General features: G+C 37.4%; 1 protein-coding gene across 2 annotated transcripts in view; it reads right to left on the reverse strand.

Moving 5' to 3' along the window:
* Positions 1-10,150: 10,150 nt before the first annotated feature.
* Positions 10,151-22,268, reverse strand: part of LOC149207666 (trihelix transcription factor GT-1-like) — a 106,100-nt gene continuing 93,982 nt past the window's right edge. The window contains exons 2-4 of one of the 2 annotated variants that reach the window (XM_089395824.1): positions 11,936-12,067; positions 11,334-11,579; positions 10,151-11,138 (exon numbers count right to left, since the gene is read on the reverse strand). In XM_089395824.1, coding sequence (XP_089251950.1) covers positions 10,924-11,138; positions 11,334-11,579; positions 11,936-12,067 — 593 coding nt within the window. In that variant the 3' untranslated portion in view covers positions 10,151-10,923. The remainder of the gene's footprint in view (positions 11,139-11,333; positions 11,580-11,935; positions 12,068-22,268) is intronic. The other variant, XM_089395825.1, reaches the window with a different exon arrangement.

Raw genomic sequence — 22,268 nt, forward strand, 5'->3', positions numbered from 1 at the left:
AAGGCATTCCATTTCATATCTGTTGCAATGCACCTACCTTCCTTTTTTATACATGCATCTTTGTTAGTTACATTACAAGAATCTTTTGCCTCTCTTCTTGCCTCTGTTACTTGCATTAAATGAAACTTTCCATATTACTTGCAAACAATATATAAACCTATGTTACATTCCTAAATTTTGTAACAGCCTCTCATTCAAAACATATTTAATCATATTGTTATTTTTTAACAAAATCAAATATGTAAATAGGAACCATTTAGACCAACCAAGTCATCTTATATGGCATTGCATCCATGCATCTTTTTTGCCCCTTGTATCTCTTTACATGTAAATATTATTATGAGTACTATAAATGGACATAACAATTTTGTTTGCAATCGTGTAACTAACTTACGCAATGAGTCCTACGTCTTCTGCTCTCTTAACCAACCTCTATATCAATTGTCACATGCAAGAACAAAAAATGGAATTATATATATATATATAGTAGATTAATCAGTGTTCCACAGGGATGCGCCTCGATGCTCCCCCACGCTCCGGGGACAAAGAAATTCATGGGAAAATATTTCCCTCACATCCCCTTTTTGGGGAAACTCGGGGAAGCTCTGTGGGGATGTTTTTCTGGCAACAAAACGTGACTCTTTTGCAAGGGGGACGGGGGGGCATGGGGGGACGCAAGGGGGACGTCGGGGGGACACATATGCATCCCCTCATTTTTTGTCTAATAATTTTTATTAAACATTAAAAATTTAAAAAAAAAAAATACAAATTTAAATATATGAAAATTTAAAAATACAAAAAATGAAACTATATTAAATTTTAAAAGTTGTTAAAACTTAATTTTTTAAAATAAATCAATTAATTATATTATATTAGAATTTAAAACTTAAAAAATAAAACAATAACAATAAACAAAAAAACCTTAAAGTATAATAAAACTTGAGAATTAGTATTTATTAATATTATTTAGTACTTTTTGATTGAGAATTTGAGATTGGGAATAACACTTCTAATTGCTCTTGTGATTTCAGCGGGAACCTCTGGTTTGAATCTTCTAGCAAGCTTTCCCAATGGTCGCTACGGAGGGGATCGCCCCCCCTCTTCTCCCCCCTGCCCCCCCCTAGATTCCTCTGTTGATTTTTCTTTCAAGTCACCAGTGGCTTCCCTCCCGAAGCATGTGGAGCCTGCTATTGTTGCTTCTAAGTTCGTCAAGCGAAACATTGAGGTTAAAGGCATCTCCCTGCTGGATGGAGCGCGCTGTACCTCCCCGGCTTACGCCGAGAGAGCGTTAATTGGGAAATTCATAGGTATGTGGCCCTCCCCTAGATCGATGGAAGCATGGATTAAGAAAACATGGAACCCCATGATGAAGGGTGAGATTTCCCTCTCTACTGTTGGCAATGTTTTTTCCATATTTTTATTTGAACACAAGGAGGATAAGGAGGTTGTATTTCATAATAGACCAAATTTCTTTAGTTCCATAGGGATGTATTTAAACAAATGGACTCTCGATTTTAATCCTGATGAGGACATACCTACGACCATTCATCTTTGGGTCAAGCTCCTGCGTCTCCCTATCTCCTATTGGATCGATGATTGCCTTCGGGCTATTGGTAATGGAGTGGAGAAATACTTGGATAAGTCTGAACCAAAAGGCTCACAATTTGCCTATGGTAAAATCTGTGTAGAAGTAGACTTGGAGAAGGGACTACTAGCTGAAATTAACCTAAACTTAGGAGTTTGGAAACACAGACAAGTCTTGGACTATGAAAAAATCCCATTTAAATGCAGACACTATCATGACTATGGTCACTTCGCCAGAGACTGCACCAAAGCTGGGAATGAAAAAAGTTTGGATGCCCTAGTTGCTTAGGAGGAGCATTGGCAAAAACCTAAAAGAGCTCCAAAAGGTAAAGGTTCGATGTCAAAACCACGTGATATGGTGGTAAATAATACAGCTCTGTCCTCCTCGAATCCTTTCAAAGTGTTGAGAAATGAGGATGTGGAGATGGAAGCTCCCCCTCAGACAAATGCTGAGGAGAATCCGGAAATAGAAGAAGGAGAACTAGTAGCGGAAAGTAGCCCGAAGGAGGATGGAGGTGAAGCTACTCCGCTGAAGTATGTTCTTGTCACTATTGCACCCCCGAGCAGCTTGCTCAAAGGTTCGGATCGTGTTGTCACTCGGAATTTATCCCAAACCCTATCCTGGGCTGATGATTGCAGTAGCCAGGAAACCGACACCACTAAGAAAATAGGGAGACCAAACAAAAGGACACAAAGAGAAAGAGAAGCAGAACTAAATAAAAAACTGGGGAATCAAACAATCATCTCAGAAATTCTGAAAGGGAAAAAGATAAACAAAGAAGGAAAGGATGGTGGTCGCTCCCCCTCCACCCACAAGTAATGAAAGTAATTTCCTGGAACATAAGGGGGCTAGGAAACCCTGCTAAAACCCTAGCAGTTAGAGATATAATCAAACAAGAATCTCCATTAGTAGTATTTCTTCAAGAAACAAAGTTAGAAGAAGTGGAGACTATGAAAGCAATTGGAATTTTTTGGAGAGAGAGCTCAGGGTCAACACAGTCCTCAAGGGGAGCTTCAGGAGGGCTAGGCATATTTTGGTTGAACAAGGAATTTACTCTGGTTGAAGAAATTAAGACAAAATCTTGGATTATGGTTCTTTTGGAGGAAAAGGACACAGGGGAAAGAATTCCCTTCATAAATATCTATGGTCCAGTGCTATATAGCGACAAGGCAGAATTCTGGGCCTCATTAGAGGTGATAAAGGAAAGGAATTACCACACCAATAGTATAATGGGAGGGGATTTCAATACAGTTCTAAATATGATAGAAAAAGAGGTGGGTCTGTGATTAGGGATCCCTTTAGAGACAGAATGGAGGAACTAATGGAATGATGGGACCTAATTGATATCAAACCAAAGATCAGGAAATACACTTGGTCTAATAGACGATCTAGAGCTCATTATATTGTTGCTCGCCTAGATAGGTTTTTGTTGCATAGCAACTGGATTCTCAATGGTTTGGACTTCTCTTCGTCTATTGAATCTCAGGGAGACTCAGATCATCGCCCTATCATGATTTCATTGGAAAAGATTGAAAACCTTGGGTTGTTGCCTTTCAAATTCAATGCAGATTGGTGCCAATATGAAGAGGTTGGGAATATGATAAAGCAAGCCTGGATTTTCCATGTCCAAGGCTCACCCAACTATGTTTGGGAATCTAAGCTAAAAAACATCAAAAAAGAATTGAGGAAATGGCTTAAAGAGAACTATCAACCCCCAGGGAAAAAAAGAAGAGAGAAAGTCCAAGAATTAGAAGAACATTACAATATGATGGAAAATATCCATATCGAAGAATCACATATTCAAAAGGAAAAAATTCTCCACTCAGATATTCAATCTTAGTAGGCAAGAGGAAAATTTTGGAGGCTTAAATCTCGTAGTCTTTGGTTGAAAATTGGGGACTCTAACACTTCTTACTTCTACAAACAAACAATGGCTTGAGAGAACAGGAATAGAATCACGGAAATAAAGGCAACAGGGGGGCAAACACTCAGCACCTTAGTAGAAATCAAATTGGAGGCATATAATCACTTTAAATCTCTTCTCAACATGGAGTTTGTTCCTTTAGAAGGCGCCCCTGATTTTCTTCGGGCATTGCCCCAGGTTGTCTCCCCACCTTCTAATGTGTCTCTCACTAGTGAAATTTCAGAAGAAGAAGTTCGAAATGCGATTTGGAATTTGGAACCTGAGAAGGCTCCAGGCCCAAATGGTTTCTCTATTAGTTTTTATCGTATATTCTGGAGTGTCATAAAAAAAGATCTCATTAAGATGTTGAATTATAACAGAGTTAAAAAGAAATTGGGGGGTTGCACTAACTCTTCATTTCACACTCTAATTCCAAAAGGGGCTAATACCTCCACCTTCTCCAGATTCCGCCCTATCTCTATTTGCAATTCTTCATATAAAATCTTGACGAAAATCATTGCCTCTAGAATTAAACCCCTGCTCCCCTCCATAATTTCTGAGAACCAAGGTGGGTTCATGCATCATCGGAACATCCTAGATAATATCATCCTGGTGCAGGAAGCAATGCATTCTAGCAAAGAAGAAGGAGAAGTCGGAATGATCATCAAATTGGATATGGCAAATGCGTTTGACTGGGTAAATCACTCCTTCCTCTTCCTCATCATGGAAAAGTTAGGATTTAGTAATGATTTCATCTCTTGGATTAAAGCTTGTATTGGTTCACCCTAGATCGCCCCTCTTATCAATGGTCGGCCTACCCCCTTTTTCGTTGCCTCTAGAGGTCTTCGTCAAGGCTTCCCTCTCTCGCCTCTTCTTTATATAATCATGGCTGAAGCTCTAAGTAGTAATTTAGAAGTTGGGTGGTTGGATGGCTCCCTCTCGGGTCTTAATATTGCAAGAAATGTCAGGGGAATTAATCACTCTCAATTTTTCAATGACACTCTTCTGATTGGAGGAGCCTCATTGGTGATTGCTTCTAGATTTCAAAAAAACTCTAGATGAGTTTCTTCTACTCTCTAGGGGTTTGATCAACAAATTGAAATGTCAATTAATTCACTGGAATTGCCAAAGGGAAACAATGAATGCAATTGGCCAGTGGTTGGGCACCCTTGTGGCCTTGCACCGATCTTCCTTCAAATATCTTGGGATTCCTATATCCCTAAAACAGACCTTTGGGGAAGATTGGGAAAATGTACTTCAAAAAATAAGGAAAAGGGTGCACTCCTGGGGAGTCAAACAATGAATGCAATTGGCCAGTGGTTGGGCACCCTTGTGGCCTTGCACCGATCTTCCTTCAAATATCTTGGGATTCCTATATCCCTAAAACAGACCTTTGGGGAAGATTGGGAAAATGTACTTCAAAAAATAAGGAAAAGGGTGCACTCTTGGGGAGTCAAATGGCTCAATTTGGCCGGGAGAGTTACCCTCATCAAATTTGTTCTATCTTCCCTCCCGATTTATTTAGGTGTTGGCCTCTTAGCTCCAAGTTACATCAATCAACAAATAAGCAGGCTCATCCGAAAATTCTTATGGCAAGGAGGCAAGGGTAACAACCACAAATTCCACCTAGTTAATTGGAATTTGGTTAAGCAACCTAAGAATTTGGGAGGATTGGCAATAAAGGATCCTGAACTAATGAATCTGGCACTGGGGGCTAAACTGGTTTGGAGGCTTCTCTCGGATTCCAATGAGTGGTGGAAAAAGGCCTTTATAAGGAAATATTTCCACAAAAATTGCCTCACTAGACTGAAGGATGAATCATGGGAAGGGAAAGGATAAAAAATATGGAGATTGTGCAAAGCCTCGTCATTTCTCATTTTGAACCATCTTGGTTGGCTACCTGGGAATGGGAAACGCATTCTTATTGGATCCGATTGTGCAAAAGGCATTGACCCGACTTTCTCTAGTTGGCTAGTGGAGCATGGGTTCTCCCACCTTGTGGATATCTCCTGTTGGGATGATCTGGGTTTGTGGTGTGGGTGGCTTCCATTGGAATTGCCCAATCACCTTCTCATGCACTGGCATCCTTTGATCAAAAGTCTTAAAGGTTTTGCTCCAATAATCACTAGCAAGATAGACAAACGAGCCTAGTTGGGAGGTAAATCCAAGAAATATTATGTTAAAGATGGTTATGCTATCTTAATCAAGAACCCTACCACCCCCCTTCTTCCATCTAAATTATGGGGAAAATTTTGGAGCGGCAATGGACTTCCTAAGGTTAACATTTTCTGTTGGGAATTGGTCCACGAGAGAATCCTTACGGCAGAGAATTTAAAGAAGAGGAAAATTAGCGGTCCCTCCCATTGTGTTCTATGTGGTAATGTGGAGGAATCCATCAAGCATTTATTTTGCCATTGTTCCTTTATTGTGGATGCCTGGAACCATGCCCTAATGCCATTGGCTTCCATCCCACAAATTGTGGATGATTGGAGTGACATGTTTATTCATTGGAAACATAAAAATCCTTGCTCCCCAAACTCTCTGTTAAGACGTTGTTGGATGGCAATTCCTAAGTATATGTGTTGGTTGATATGGTTGTGTCATAATCAGGCTATCTTTCAAAATTAGCATCATAATTCTGAAACTGCTGCAATCAAAGGAATGACGCTACTCTTTGAGGTTATCTCTTCCTGGGGCTTTGATGCTTCGGACATGAATGAGATGACTAGCTCTGAAAAAGATTGGCTCAGGATCTCCAACTTCAACCTCAAAACTCCTCTCTCAGTCTTATGTTCCTCCGCCCTTCTATATCAAACTGAAAGGGGATGAATTTATTGAATGGCAAAGGGGAGTCGGGATCAGTCAATTGTATTTTGATGGAGCTTCGGAAGGTAACCCCAAGGACTCTGGAGCGGGAGGCGTAATTATTAACCTCGAAGAGAAAACAAAAATAAAGTACGCACAAGGTCTTGGCATTGCGACAAACAATCAAGTGGAAGCCCTTTCTCTTTGGTAGGGTCTGAAAATCAGTTCAGCGAATGGTGTCAAAATTTTGTCTATAGTTGGTGACTCCATGATGATTATTCAAAAATGTATGAAGCTCCTTGAGAACATCAATTTTCTCAATGATGGTACCTCTTCAATCATGGCATGGATTATTTATCTGTTAAAAAATTTTGAAAAGGTATATTTGTTCCATGTGTTGCGTGTTAATAACCACTTGGCGGATGGTCAAGCCAATGCAAGAGTGATGTTGGAGCCAAAGGTAGTTTATGTATAAATCAAGACAAATCTTCATGTCACATCCCCTGATCTGTAGCACCAGGTCGGCGTTGTACTGCGAGGGTACGGGTCTTCAAAGAATTAAGTTCGTAGTTAAGATGGTTAGCTCCCTGATGCTCCTATGCAATGCTTTGGAAGCTGGGATGGTTGGCTTCAAGTTAATGCACAGGTGTGGTTTCGTTGAAATTCAGATCATGTACGAGGACACGTGGGCGTTGTGGCTTCAGTTACTCACCAAGATATGCAATATAGCCATCCCTATCAAGGAAAATGGTACCATCGCATTCTGATTCTGGTTAATTCTGGTTAATTCCGGCAGTGCAAGAAATGGAGAGAATTTGCCTTGACAAGACTGCATCGAATAGCATTTATGAAGGATAAGTTCGGGAGGTATGTTGGGGCTGAACAGGGCATTATATATGGTAGCTAGCTACGATCAGTTAATCAAAGGATAGTTATTGTCCAAAGGCAGATCGCTGCAAAGATGGCCTCCGCGCGTAATGACAATGGTGGAGGCTCTCTGTTCGGAAGCTCAAGGTCTGGTCATGGCAATGGTGGAAGCATCGAGAATTTGGTGGAGAACTCTTGTAAACAAGTTATAAAGGAGATTGTTAAGGAAATTAACAAGAGTATGACAGTTCTCTATGCTCAATTATCTAGATTGGGTAAAGATATGGAATTATTACAGAAGACTATGGAAGATTTGTGTCAATGTGATTAGCGTGCAGCAGAAGGTGGATAACATCGAAATAAAAGTGGAAAATGTTATTGTCATGGTTTTAAAGGAAGTTTTTGGGGTTAGGGAAGCCATGGTCTACAACATTGTTGGTGCTGAGGTTGTCGCTGCTGAGGTCGCTATTGTTGTTGTTGAGGTCGTTGCTGCTGCTGCTAAGGTTGATAACGAAGAGGATGTCGCGTAGGAATTGAAGACTACTGTGGATGAACCTACGAGAGAAGAATTTGATCCCAGTAGCTGCTGAAAGCTTTTCGTTTAAATTTTATATATATACTATGTCGATGTATAGAATATAGTGGTGTTTTATGGAGAGTCTACATTTTAGTTATGCTCAAAGAATATATGTAGATAATATTGGTAGCAAGAAGGTCCCATTCCAATGTAAATCGATGGAAATTGTTGAGAGCACAATCTTGAATTTTGTAAGGGACCTAGCCCTTTCCAAGTCTATATAATGAAAATGCTGCCTGTTTCTTTTAAAAATATATATTATTTAGTATTTTTTGAAAAAATTACTAGTATTTCAATGCTCAGTGCTTTCTATGTTTACTTTTAGTTTAATATTCTATGACTATTTTAGACTTCAACATAATGTCAATGTCAATGTCATTGTCTTATGATAAATTTATTTTTTATCGTTTTTGAAAATTTGATGCGCATTGCATAATTTCAATTGTCAAATGATGAATTTATTAATTTAATTTAGATGTACCTTGCACCATGCCAAACAATGAATTTAGAAGGGACATTGCATAATGTCAAATGATGGATTCAATTTAGTAATTTACTTTTAGATTTACAACGCAGAAATGTCAAATGATAATTCATAAATGATAATAGTCTAATAAGTAATGATGATCATATTTAGTCTTTAGATGTACATTTCACGATTATTAAGATTTTCTATTTAGTTATTGACATATTTTTGGGATTTTATTTTTTTATTTTTATATATTAAATTTTTAATAATTTTATAATTTTTATGACTATGACGTCCCCCATTTCCCCGAAAATTCCCTAAATTTTGGGGTTATATGTCCCCCTTGTGTGTATCCCCGTGTTTCCCCGTCCCGGAAAGTCAGTGGAACATTGAGATTATTTCTTCTCCTTCAATAGATTGAAATGACTTATAAAATGATATTAATTTTGATTCGAATTCCGGTAATACTTCATAATTAAATTTTGAAAATAATGTTTCAGGATCAACTGTGTTAAAGGATTCCGTATGAACATTTCAAACTACACTCAGTTTCACCATCAGGATTGAATCTGTATGTTAAAAACAAATGCTTATAATAATATGTGAAGTAATCTTTGATTTTTTGCATTAAAAATACTTCTATATTGTTGAGACACCCTATCTCATGCTCCTTGTTTTCCCCTATTTACATGCCCTTAATTAAGCTGCAGATACCCCATTTCACTCAATATACTCAGAGTGACTTCCATGATTGTGAAGGCTATGTGCAATATAAAGCCTCAAGCTAAATTGAGGGAAGAACAAGTAGTCCAAACAAAGACACCAAAAATACAGAACCATGCAATCGAACTTCAAAACATGAGAATCAATATGTAGCAAAATGATAAATAAAAGCTCAAGGAAATGTGATATGACCTGTTTAAGGTCGTTCTAGTAACAGCTTAATACAGCAATAATATAGATATGAACGAGAATTCAGGAAAACTGAAATAGAATTGATTAAAATTCAATCAATAATCGGCAAATTAAGTTGAAAGCAACCACGCTAAATAAAGTCCTTATATGTTAGACAACTTGACAATCTTACAATAGTGAGTTCTAAAGTCCTTATATGTTGACAATCTTTCAATAGTGTAATTGGGGAGTTGAAAGTTGCATCCCTTTCAAAGAAAAACCAACAATGCGTTTTGGCTGGCTAGGTCATTACTGCACCCTGGTTGGCAATCAAATATGTCAATATAGGTTGCAATGAACTATTCAACTCTTCACAGGGAAAATTCAGGCGTAATGTATGCTGAGGAAACCACCCATTTAGAATGTGCCAAATTCTTTGAACTAGAATAATTCAGTCTAGATACAAAGAAAACAAAGCAAGTTCCGTCAATCTGTATATAACTGAAAACTGTCAAATTTAGGCCATTTACAGTCCTACCACGTTTCTTTTCACATGTTCAAGGATAAATATTCTGAACGAGTTCTAAAGCACTGACGTAAAAGTCAGCTTCATTCGATAATTCAAATATCATGAAAAAATATTGTTACCAATATGTAAAGATTAAGTTGACTGAAATAAAAGTTACAGAAAAATATGCATCAATTGAAGAAAAAAATGAAGTTGAAATCTAAGCAATCATCCATGCACTAGCCTTTGTCAATGCTCAAGGAACCAAACAATGAAAAGGAAATGCCTACTGCATTTGTCTCAAAGGCAATCCAGATAATTGCTAGAATGAATTGAAGATAGAATATAGACTCTAATTACTGATTGGAGTTGAGTCATACTCATGGTCTGTAAGTTGTCAGCTATACTTGTGATAGTGATAACAATCTTTCTGAATTGAATTATATATGGTTCCAAGTTTAGTTGCCTTATTAATATTTCATTTTAAACTGCTTAGACTACAACACGCATCTCTCCAATAGAAAGACTGACACTACCTACCATTTTCACCAAATTTGAGGTTATACTAAGAATATATATCATTCAACAAGTACAATGAAGATTACATTACAAGTTTGACTGTGCTCTCATAGTTTTTCAAGCTGTGTAATTTTTACTAGTTTACAGCTTCACTGTAGCATGAAAGCTTGCACTAGAATGAGAGGATTTAGCAAATAATCCTAAATGTTGCAAGTGCGGCATCCCAGACACCTATTATTTCCCTTAAGATCGCAATGCCTTGCGCAGTATATAAACTGCAGAATGAAAAAGCAGTCCAATCACTCTTCTCAACTTCTCTCTTCCCAAAACTAATCATTTTACTGTATGACATGGTTTCTCATAAATATATATATATGAGCCCTTTCTGCCTGGGAAATGACAGAAGATGAGATTATGGCTACATCTCAAATCAGAAACATCGCATTCAAATCCTTGTAAATGCTTTCCTGGTTGCAATCCTATAATAATACACTAGAACCTACATGGAAAGAAATGCTCTTCCATTCAGTCTGCAAGTAACATAAGCATGTGGTTGCTGTACAGCGCTGAACAATCTCCATCTTAATTTTATAGCTGTCTATAACTGGATGCTCACCTGAATGCGCTAGAAGTCATGTGAGCTATCGAAAACTCATATTCTTAAGAGTATCATTAGTGTACAATGTCTTATGCAGGAGGCATAGGCTTACATTGCAGTCTCCAAAGCAAGTTTAGGATTGCATGTGGATCATCTGCATACCCTGCTAGTTTGTGCACAAACAGATGCCAGTTTAAACTACTCCCCCAGCAACCCCGCACGTTGATATACACACAAGGGACGAAGATCATCCAGAGAATCAATCGCTCTAAATCCACCAACTTCTTGCAAACCAGACCAACCACGTCGTGTGAGAAAATCACGAAAATCTTCTTCAGTGTACAACGTCTTCTCTTCAGTGGCACCCGTCAGACGATCAGATTCATCGTAAGTGCAGATCTTGATAGTCAAACCTAAGATTACAGTTGCAACAAAATGCAACTCTCAGAGTGACTGAAACATCAGAACTTAATACTACAATACTATCTTACTAGAGATGGTACAGAGCGCTTATCTATACATGCATGCAACATAGAGAGACAGAAGAGAGATCAAGAACTCAAACAAATAAGTGATTTTAAAATACTTTTGAGTTAACAGGAACGTACTATCTTGATTGGCCAACATACCATCATCCAGATGAAGTATATATGTCCCCAAGGGCATATCTCTGTCAAGGCAACGCACAACTCCATCTTCATCTTCTAACCAAAACGCCCTCCTGGTACGCAACCCAAATGCGCATTTAACAGCTTCTTTGATAGCTTCAGCTGTGCCATCAACACCAATCCTCCTCGTAAATTCCCCACATTTTACCACAATCACCTTCCCTCCATAAGATGTGTGATGATCACCTACAAAATAATTTGTTAATGCAAAGAAGTACCTCATTAAAAAGGGATATTTAGGTGGATCCTTCCCATCATGTGACAAGGTATGCCCATTAGTATCTCAACAATAAAACTCTAGTTATACTCGAAAAAGGTTTGAACGCAATCAAAATCTTTGAGCAGAACCATTATTAATCTTTTCAGAAAAAAATTGTCCGTGAAATTTAATTGCTTGATTTCACAGACAATTCAGCACAGCAAATGGCGTAGACTTTTCAAATTATAATATTGCGAAAACAATTAAGGTTGCCTAGTGATGAGTGACAGAGAACATAACATTTCTAATCAAACTTTGAATTAAACTAGGCCAGACAAGTTACCATTTGCAGTGGCATCCCTCCAATTCCATGGCGGTACCCCATTGGCAGCAGTTGCATCAACTGATGCTATTGCCAAAGGATGTCCATCATGATCTAATCTACGTTCTAGATTGAGTGACGACTTCCCACTTCCTGCATAACAAGACACAATCGATAAGAATTTAACTTAATAAAATAGGCAGCAAAGATTAGACTGGAATATATCTATCCCATTCAGCTGTCAAGAGAATGTCACTTTCTTAGTGTATTCTGTATAAGAAAGCATTTACCAAAAGAATAGATTATGATAACATTTAAGCAAGCTTCATATATTATGATAACCAGCTACATCTTGACAGGAGATTTTTATACAGTTAGATTCTGTTGCTTATTGAGATATGTAACTGGGATCAGAACTAGAGCAAAAGAAAGCAGTATTTCCCCTTGTCGATGTTAATTGCCTGTTTTTATCTCTATCCAAAGCTCAGGTACGAATTTAGCTTGTAAGAATTTACTAAAAGTTCCTCCAATTAAACTTCTCTGCGAGCAGTAATAGTGAACTTGAAGAAGAGAGTGTATCCGGAATATGATTCCATTTTTAAGTCAACGTTTCAAGTCCAGAACTTGAAACATCAACTTAAAAATAAAACTGTGGATCATATTCCAGATACACTCTCTTCTTCAAATTCCAACCACAGAAGCTTACAAACAAGAATAGTGACCTTATTGATCAATTCATGAAAAATTATGCTACTGGAACAACCTTTGTATTGTCAAAGCACTGTTAAGCAATATTTCTCATGTAAGCATATCAGGACTCAGAATCCAGTGCCCCGTGTAGCTATAGTTGTTCAATTGGCTGCATTTCTCTTCAAGCACTTGACAATATTGACAAATGCCTGTCCCAACTTATTTTTGCATCTTTTTTCTTCTAAAAATTGCAGCTTATGGCAGAATAAGAGAAACGTATTACTTGTATGTGCAATTTTCTCTACCTTTTACATATTCATTTTGTGAAGCACTGACCACCCAAAAAAGTTATCACCTTTTGAAATCTGCTAGTTTTCTGTCAATGGATCTTTAAGTTTAAATTTCTCCAAAGGTCATCCATCTTTGACACTTCGAGTTATACTACAGTTCTCTCAACTTTGTTTTGGACTACACTGCCAAACCAATACTTGAACACCCCGACATGGCCTATAAGATTTAAAGTTTCACTACTCTCAATGGTGACCAACAAGATAAAATTTCCTTACCAAACTGTCTAGCTTTGGATTTTATCAAATTTACATTCTTTAGATGGATGAACAAAGTCATCTTTATGAACTAATAAGGACTGATGCTGGGAAGAAGGTATGAGAAAATAAAATGGGTATCATTATATTTAATAAACAAAAACAAAAAAATTGCCAACAGGGCCTCAGATCACTGGTGATATCAATGGAGTATTAAACCGCCCTCAGTACTTATTTTCTGTATGGTCTGCCCCACCCAAACGGCATGTCAAAGGGGGATGGGGCTGGTCAAACCTGCCACCTCAAAAAAATTCCAAGTTATGCAGTGCAGCCCCCAAAACCTTGGGGCATGTTTCTCAAAGAAACTTCCAAAATAAAATAAAAAAAGATTTACAAAAGCCTTGAAAAGTGATCCAAAAAGAAATTCAATTGAGATAGATGGACAAAAATAAATTACTTATAAGACTAGGTTTGACCTTAAAAGAGCTCAGATAAATACAAATATGGATTAACCAGGAAATTTGCTGAGTTTAAAGCAATGTTATCAGAACCAAACTAGTCATTGAACCAGCATACCCCAAAACCGGGAACCAGGAAAAAAATCAGAGGAAAAAATAGTTGGCCAGAAAATACATAAATATACAAATTTAACAAACAAACAAACAAACAAACAAAAAATTATTCATGTACAATGTACATCCATATGAATCTAAACCATTATATACTAATATGCAAAGTTTCCCATTTATAGTAAGTAAAGGTACATATTGTTGAAATTTGATTACAATTTGAATTTCTGATCTTGATAATTACTTGTGAAGGTGTTATTCTAATTTTAGCCATTCTGTATTCTTTATCAAGCAATTATACTTTAACAATTTAACCATTCAAGTACAAGATAAAAGATCAAAGTGCACGAGAGACGAGAGACACCAGAAATTAGGCCAGCAGCCAGGGCAAAACCCAGCAATCCTTTCGTTGTAGAATTAGTTCAACAAGAGACATCAAAGTCATAGATAAACTGACCAGTATAGAAGCAAGATGACTATTTACCAAGATCCAAGTCAACCCTTCCAGCATACCAAGACAAGGTGCCTTCCAAATCTGTCCACAAAAGAGGTCTGATGTAGTTTGTCACAGGTCTCCAAGAGGGCCGAATTTCAGCCTCTATCTCAGCCACAAAACTCGGGTATTACTACAGAATTATGTGCCTCAGACTTCACATGTTTCTACAGAAAATGTGCCACAAAAAGACTTCGCATGCCACAGAATATGTGCCACAGAATATGTGCCACAAAAAGACTTCACATGCCACAGAATATGTGCCACAAAAAGACTTTGCATGCCTCAGAAGATGTCTCAGATATTCAAACAGACTTTGGCCTCCTTGTTTACTAGAGCGACAGCTAGAAGAGATATTAGCTTCTGATTTCGGCCCCCAAGAATCCTTTTTCTTCTTCGTTTCAGATCAGATGTGAGCGTGTGATAAACTCCAAATGAGGGATGCGAATGGGCTATATACAGTCATCTATGTGAGCGTGTGATAAACTTCAAATGAGGGATGCGAATGGGCTATATACAGTCATCTCCACAAGCGAATGGGTGCAACAGGTAGCTGAGCTGACTTGAGGGGTAGGAGGGCCAACTCGGCATCTTGGTGAGACAAATGACACTGGAGAAATTTCAAATTTATTTCTTTTGCAAAGGCCATGAAGAACATGCCCTTCTTAATTTTCTTTGACCTTTACAAAGCATGAAGAACATACTTGACAATAAAAATAATAATAATTTTATTTGTTAAAAATATATCAATAATTTGTTATTATGAATACCGACCATAGCTATATACTTCAACCCTCCCTCTTAGCTAGGGAGGTATTCAAAATGACTATCAATATGTTCTCAAATTGACAATTCTATAAGGAAAGATTATCAAGATTAAGATAAGCATCATCATCAATATTATAATCACCAGCATCAACCATATTGCCATACCCCAATCAATGCCCTTGACGTGCAACGCACATGCATTGTTTGGTATCCACCAAAACAAGCTCACTCTAGGCAGAGATCAAAGCATGATACCAAAACAAGCTCACTGTAGAAAGAGATCAGAGCACAATGTCAAAAACAAGCTCACTCTAGAGAGAGATTAGAGCACAATGCTAGGAGGCTACAGCATCTAGGACCTCACTCTAGAGAGAGATTAGAGCACAATGCTAGGAGGCTACAGCATCTAGGACCATTCTCCCTAATCCAAGTCAAAGTGACACAAGGATAACATCCCTAATCAAGTCACTATACAATGACACAGAGAGAATGATTGTCTTTTGTCGGGCCATTTTCCTATACAGGTCAAAGTGACATAGGGACTACAGCCCTAATCAGGTCACTATACAATGACACATGAAAATGTTTGTCCATTAGACCGTTCTTCCTAATTCAAGTCAATCTAACACTGGGACTACACCCCTAATCAGGTCACTATACAATGACACAAAAAGAATGTCAATCCACTGGAACATTCTTCCTAATCAAGCCTATGTACTCGACACAGGGATAACCTCCCTAATCAAGTCAAAGTACATGACACAAGAAGAATGTCAGTCCATGATGCTATCCAATATTTCAAACCATTCTCCCTAATTTCGGTCAGCGTACTTGACACAAAGATAACATCCCTAATTCCGATCAAAGTACTTGACACAAAGAAACCATATCCATGACGCAATCATCAATCCCTCTCTGCATTCTCCACAAGCCCAAGCTTGTCCCGGAAGTACGCAAACTTCCTTCTAGAAAGAGGTTTTAGCATAATATCGGCTATCAGCATATCAGTGGAGATATACTCGAGCTTCACTGCACCTTTCATCACCATGTTTGTCAACATAAAATCCAGCAAGTAGTCTTTGAAGCCATACTGCTTCTAACCTTGCGAATCCAGCTGCAATATACTCGGCCTCTGCCATACCAGGTGACTTGTTCATCCAAAAAATTATAACCAAGCCTAAACTGAGGCAATAAACTAAAACTGAATTTGGGAATCCTTGCAGCTTTACAAGATCCATCATCGCAGATGCTTTTAGGTCCCTTTCTCCGAGATCATAACAAGGCTTTTTGATTGCTCCCTCCTGAGGCAATACTCTCTCCACAATTGCTTCCTCTAACACATGAGTCCTTCAGCTTACGTCAGAGATAAATCATATAGAATCATCCTTGATTCATTCAATCAAGCCCACAATGTAAAGTCTTCTTCAATCATGAGGCTTCTTTTCATGCTCTTCAAAAACCTGAGGCAACTTTTACAACTGAGGCAAACTTCTTGACATGATCCTCTCCCTCTTTCTGGGAGAACCTTCTCAAATCTTGCTTCCATGTTGCTCGTTTTTGCATGTTAGATCTTGACATCTCTTTGGCACAATCAAGACATAATTCGAACTGCCCGTTCCTTTTATATTGGTACAATATCCTTCAAGTAGAGATTCTGGAAAATCCTCTTGCTTTGCTTCATTCTTCCACTTCTTCCATCTGTTGCGAAAGTCTAGCCAGTGTTTGCCATTGACTGCAACCTTTTTTGAGAGGATATGAAAAAAATGATTACAAGCAAGCAAAGGATATATAGACAAGAAACTAGATGAAAATTAAAGACAATAACAATAGTCTTAATCAAAGAGGAAAGTTATAAAATACTTATCCTTTGAGAAAAGTCAACTCCCTCTTACTCTTGGACTTCTTGCATTTATCTCGCAAATTCATCATCCATGTCCTCAGCATCAGCATGATGTCATATCCTTCTTTCAAAAGCTAGGTTTTCTTCTTTATAGCAAAATATATAATAAAAAAAAAACGCTCCTAGAGACAAAGAAACCGGATGAACAATCATTTCTTGGATGCTTAACTATCCTATATGAAGTGCAAATCCTATAAGCTATGTGAAATGTGAAATCTTGGTTATTTTTAATTAAATGCCTATTCTAAGTGTAGCATTTTTCTTAACTATTTTGGAACTAGTCTCTAAAGTAGGTTGTGGGATAAAAGCCAACGGGAAGCAAGCAAAGGCTCGATTAACAATACCTCCCCCTATGTTCTACTTCTAACCACCCAATTCCTCCAGTGCTGCAGAGACTGTGGCTCTGACAACTGCAAAGTCACCATGTTAACCACTAAAGAGGTGCTTAGTTACTCAAGTTAAATGGAGAAAGGTGGTCTTATTATTTCTATCAACCAAGCTTATGCTTGGAGGTAGGTTATTAAGAGAAAGACAAGCTTAAAATCATGTGCAAGGTGAATGAGAGTTTCTTAAGGTGAGATTACTTAAATGTTCCTTTAAGTACTTAGTTATGATTTACTTCAAGTTAAGATATCAAGTACTTCACAATGCTTAGAGAAGGTAATCTCAACCACAAGAAAAAGGTTCAAGTTTAACAGTGCCAACAAGAGATAAAATGCCCATGATACAATTGCTCAAAAAGATTTTCTTAATAATGATTCACCAATACATAGATTTCATAATAGATATCCACTTACAATATGAATAATAAATTCAATAACAATTAGAGCACTTAAGATAATTAGACAATGATTCAATACGATATGCCAATGATGACTTCACAACAAGATTATTAACGATCTTATGCCAACACTCTTCAACAATTAGTCTCTTTTAACAAGGTATGTAATTACTAATTAGATTCAAGCCAAATTCCCAAATTGCTTAAGAGACATCCAATGACATTCAATTCTTGATTAAGAGCTTTTCAACATATGCCAATATGCCAAGGATTTACAATAACCATAAACCAATAATGGCAAAGGAGAACACGAGCAATTATCCAACGATTCACTTGGAATCCCAACAAAATAATATCAATTAGATTTCTCAATGCCAAGGATTTAGACACTTCAAAGAGCAAATAACTTGAATGCCAACTGGTAGAGACAATTAGATCAAAATGCTCAAAGAAACTTAAAACCATTCAAGACAATGCAATTTGAGATTAAAGTGCTGTAGTGAGCGAATTTATTAGATGTGATCTTATGAAACTTCAATCAACTCACAACAACAAATGTGTTAGAAACCAATGGAAATTTTTACTTGAAGATTTAATTACCAATGTTAATAGCACATAAAACCATGAATCAAGTAACAATTATTACCTATAGGGTATGAGCAGAGAAATCACTTATGCTACTTGTGTCCCAATGAGCATTAATTAACATGTATGACAGCAGTGACAAATTATGAGAGCAGTGAGCTATCAATGTGCTTAACTTGTGCCAAACAATTTCCAAATGCCTAATCAAACTTGCCAAAATATGAAATCTTAGATACTTTAGCCCTCTTATGATGTAATTATCACTGTTATATCAGACCTTAGAATGCAGAAATGACAGAGATGAAATGAGTGAAATTTACCCAAACAAAATTTGCCCAATTTATGCAATTAATTCCTCGGTGTGTTAGACAGTTTATGAATTGATTTTAGGGCACTTTTATGAGTGTTATATTACTGTTATGAAATGATTTGACTTGCTAAAGCGAAACAGCGATAAAATGAGGGTTAGAGGATCAAACCCTTAGGCCCTACGCATAGAAGAAGCTAGCCCAACTTGCCCAAATTTTTCCAATGGCTGGAACACCTGCAAATACCAAAATTTGCGCCAAATATCACTGCAAAACACACCAATATTCAGTCCACAAAATCACGATAACCCACAGGGATGAGATGAAGGAAAATGAAGCAAGGAATAGGGATGGAAGAGGGGGCTAAAGCCTAAATAGGTCTGCGGCTAAGGCCAAGAGAGCCTCATGGCAACCCATGAAAGGCTGTCGTTGGACTAAAGAGGAGCCGAGGGGGCCTAAAAGGGCTATGGCCTAGGCCTTTAAGGCCCCCTAAAGGCCTGTGACAGGGATCACAAGGGGAAGCCAAGGACTTAACAGGCCTGCAGCTAGGCTGCAAGGTGAGGCCAAGGGGAGTTGAGGGAAAGGGAAGCCATGGAAGGAGGAGTAGAAGGAGGTCGGTGGAGTAAGAGTTGGGCAGAGGGAAGGGAAGGCCTTCTCAGGCATGTGGCAAGGCCAAAAGAGGAGGCCATGAGGATTAGGAGGTAGGCTGAAGCCCTTAGACCTCACATCCAGGGCAAGGAAGGCAAGCTGAGGCCTCTAGGGGCCTGTGGCTAAGCCTTAAGGTTGACGCTAAGGCTTCAAGGACTAGACAGCTAGCGTTATGGAGGACGTTGGGCCTATAGGCCTCAAAAGATTTTGAAACCCTCACAAATTTGAAAAATTGCTTCAGATCTTTAGTATTCAATGCAAATTCTTCAAATGTTGGCCCTACAAAAAATTCTGAAGACTAGATCTTACCCACAATGGCCTAGATCTAACTCAAAACCCCAGCAAATCTCTTTGAATCACTTGGATATGACCTACACAAATGAAATTTACAAATACCCAACACCCCAATATATACAAAAAATTCAAAATCCCAAACCCTAGCTGCAAGGCAAGGGTTAGAAAAAATTATTCTATAAAAAAATAATTTACAAATATACAAAATATACAATGCTTGAAAAGAATCTTTTGGAGAATATTTTTTTTATCAAATTTGACAATGGCTACATGTATTTCAAAAGATAGATATCCAACCACAACCTTCGTGAAGTAAGAAAATCACAAAATATTCAAAAGTCCAAACAAGGTCAGCCTATGCCCTTTCGTGAAGTAAGAAAATCACAAAATATTCAAAAGTCCAAACAAGGTCAGCCTATGCCCACAATCTGTGAACTTGGAGCCCAAGGGCTGCAAACTCTATATATTTTCTTGAGAAAAATCGTTAAAACATACAATGAATTGAATCACCTAAGATAAGCCCAAAATTTACCAATAGAATGTTCCTACCATCTACAAATGAAATAACGATTCAGATAATATTGAAGTACCATATAGGAAAGCACATACCCCAAATCAATGAGACAAAGACACCATGAATTGTACCCCGAAGTCTTTTATTATGAGATTCAAACGTTCCTAGCAAAACAGTGGCTTCATACAAGTGTTTACAAAATTACATCACACCAAAGGTCATCATGATCCAACTAGAAGCAAAATGTCTTCTATTTATAGAGAAATTTCTTCAATTGGAAAATAACAGCTAGTTGGTTTGATCCCTGTCAAAATAATTTCGACCATCAATAAATACTTGATTAACTTTTAATCTCTGCCATCCAAAATACTTATTTTTGAAGAATTTTCGAATTTCTCATAAAATCCACTTTTTATTAGTTTAAAAATAATTATTTTGAACTAATTTCCTCAGAAATTTGACTTTGACTTAACCACTAAGGTCCAAGGGTCCAAATTTTATTGAAATTTGTAATATTCCCTTGGTGGAGGACCTCCAAAAATTAACTTCTTTTAGACCCACGAATTTTTCCACTTTGAGAAATTAAATTTTCTAACATTTTAATTTTGACTTTAAATTAATTAATTTTTTGGCTTGAGATTTAATTTTATTTTTGCCAAAAGAATTAATTAATTGAATCATAAGGGCATTAATTATTTTTCCACCCTCTAATATTTTAGCCATGGTGTCCAAGTATGAAGGACCATGCACTAAAATATTTTTTACATAAGATTTTAATACTCGTTCGTTATAGACTCTCATAACATTTACCCATTTCTACGAGACAATATGATCTAGTAAACCAAGTAATTTGTAATAAAATAATTTAGCTAATTAGCTTAAATTATTTTTAAATCACTTTTACAATAAACTCGACTAAAGCACTAGGACTCACCTAAGAATTCAACAATAAATTCCACCCTAACTTTGGGGTGAAGCTGGAGAGAAAAAATTTGTCGATCATCCGTGTTTAAAAACACAAATAATCAGTGAGAAGAAAAATCTCATAGAATGAAATTCGTTGCCAAAATCATAGGCTTACCTAGGTTGTTACATAATTAACAGTGGTACTAACATCATTTACATTACAAATTTGCAAAATGGGTTTACAATGGCATAATAAGTTGTTGGCTGATAATTCTAATCTTTGAAACAAAATTGGCACAACTGCTTCCTTGGACTGTGACAAGGGTGCTACAAGGCCAACAATGGTGGATTTCAATAGTTAACTAGATGGGGAGGATGATCAACAGATGGCAGCAGCAAAGCATGTTCAAGACCAGCAATTCAAAGACAAGCAAACTTCTGCTCTGGCCTCCCATCACAAGATGTTTGACTCAATTTGCAAAATATTCCAATTCCAAAACTAGAGGAAACCAATACCTATGCCATTAAAAGCGACAAAAGGCACTAATCACCAATATTAAATACAATTATATATGACATAACTTTGTCTTGTCTATTCATTTTAACCTAGAAGCTACCAAAAATTAGTGGACGTTATGTTACAACAAAATATAGCATCTCCAAAGTGTAAAACCCTAAGCACAAGATGTTAACTTTGTGTAACTTAGGAAAACTACCCATTGTCACCACAATAGCTCTTCCTCTCCCTTTTGGTTGGTTTTTCTGCAACTCAGGGGCTGCTTTGGTGTTATTAACAAGGCTATAGAGTAGGGGCTCAAGGTGAGAGTGAAGAGTAAGCCTTAACAAAATGTATGGTTGTAATAATGTATCAGGAAGTGAAAAGGGGAAAGGTAGTCAGAAAATAAAGGAAATAAAGGAAAGGAAGGAGGGGAATTAAGGAAATGAAATGATCAGGGACCATTGCCTATAAATCTAAGGGCTAATGGAGTCATGAGACGTTACAAAATGAATGGACTGAATCACCACCTTCAACTACTTTGAAGGTAGGCCATGAGGTAGAAAGACTAATTTGACACCTTCCATCTACTTAGACGAAAGATCTAACTTGATACCTTCATAAATCAATTGTGTACCTAAAAGGTAAAATGAACTTGTTTTATATATTAAACCTTATGATGCTTGCTAGATAATGTGATGTGGAAACTAATCTTGGAGGGCTCAATTTGACATAGATCAAATGAACATAAAGGTGTTGTTTATTAGCTGAATTGTTATTCAATCAGCAACTAGATAGTGAGAACCTCCTCACATTGGTTATTCCTAAATGAATAGTGTTCTCATTTACTAAGCCTT

This window comes from Pinus tabuliformis, chromosome 1_2 (genome assembly GCF_031772625.1).
Source record: "Pinus tabuliformis cultivar Carrire ecotype Pingquan chromosome 1_2, CPIR1, whole genome shotgun sequence".
Lineage (NCBI taxonomy): Eukaryota > Viridiplantae > Streptophyta > Pinopsida > Pinales > Pinaceae > Pinus > Pinus tabuliformis.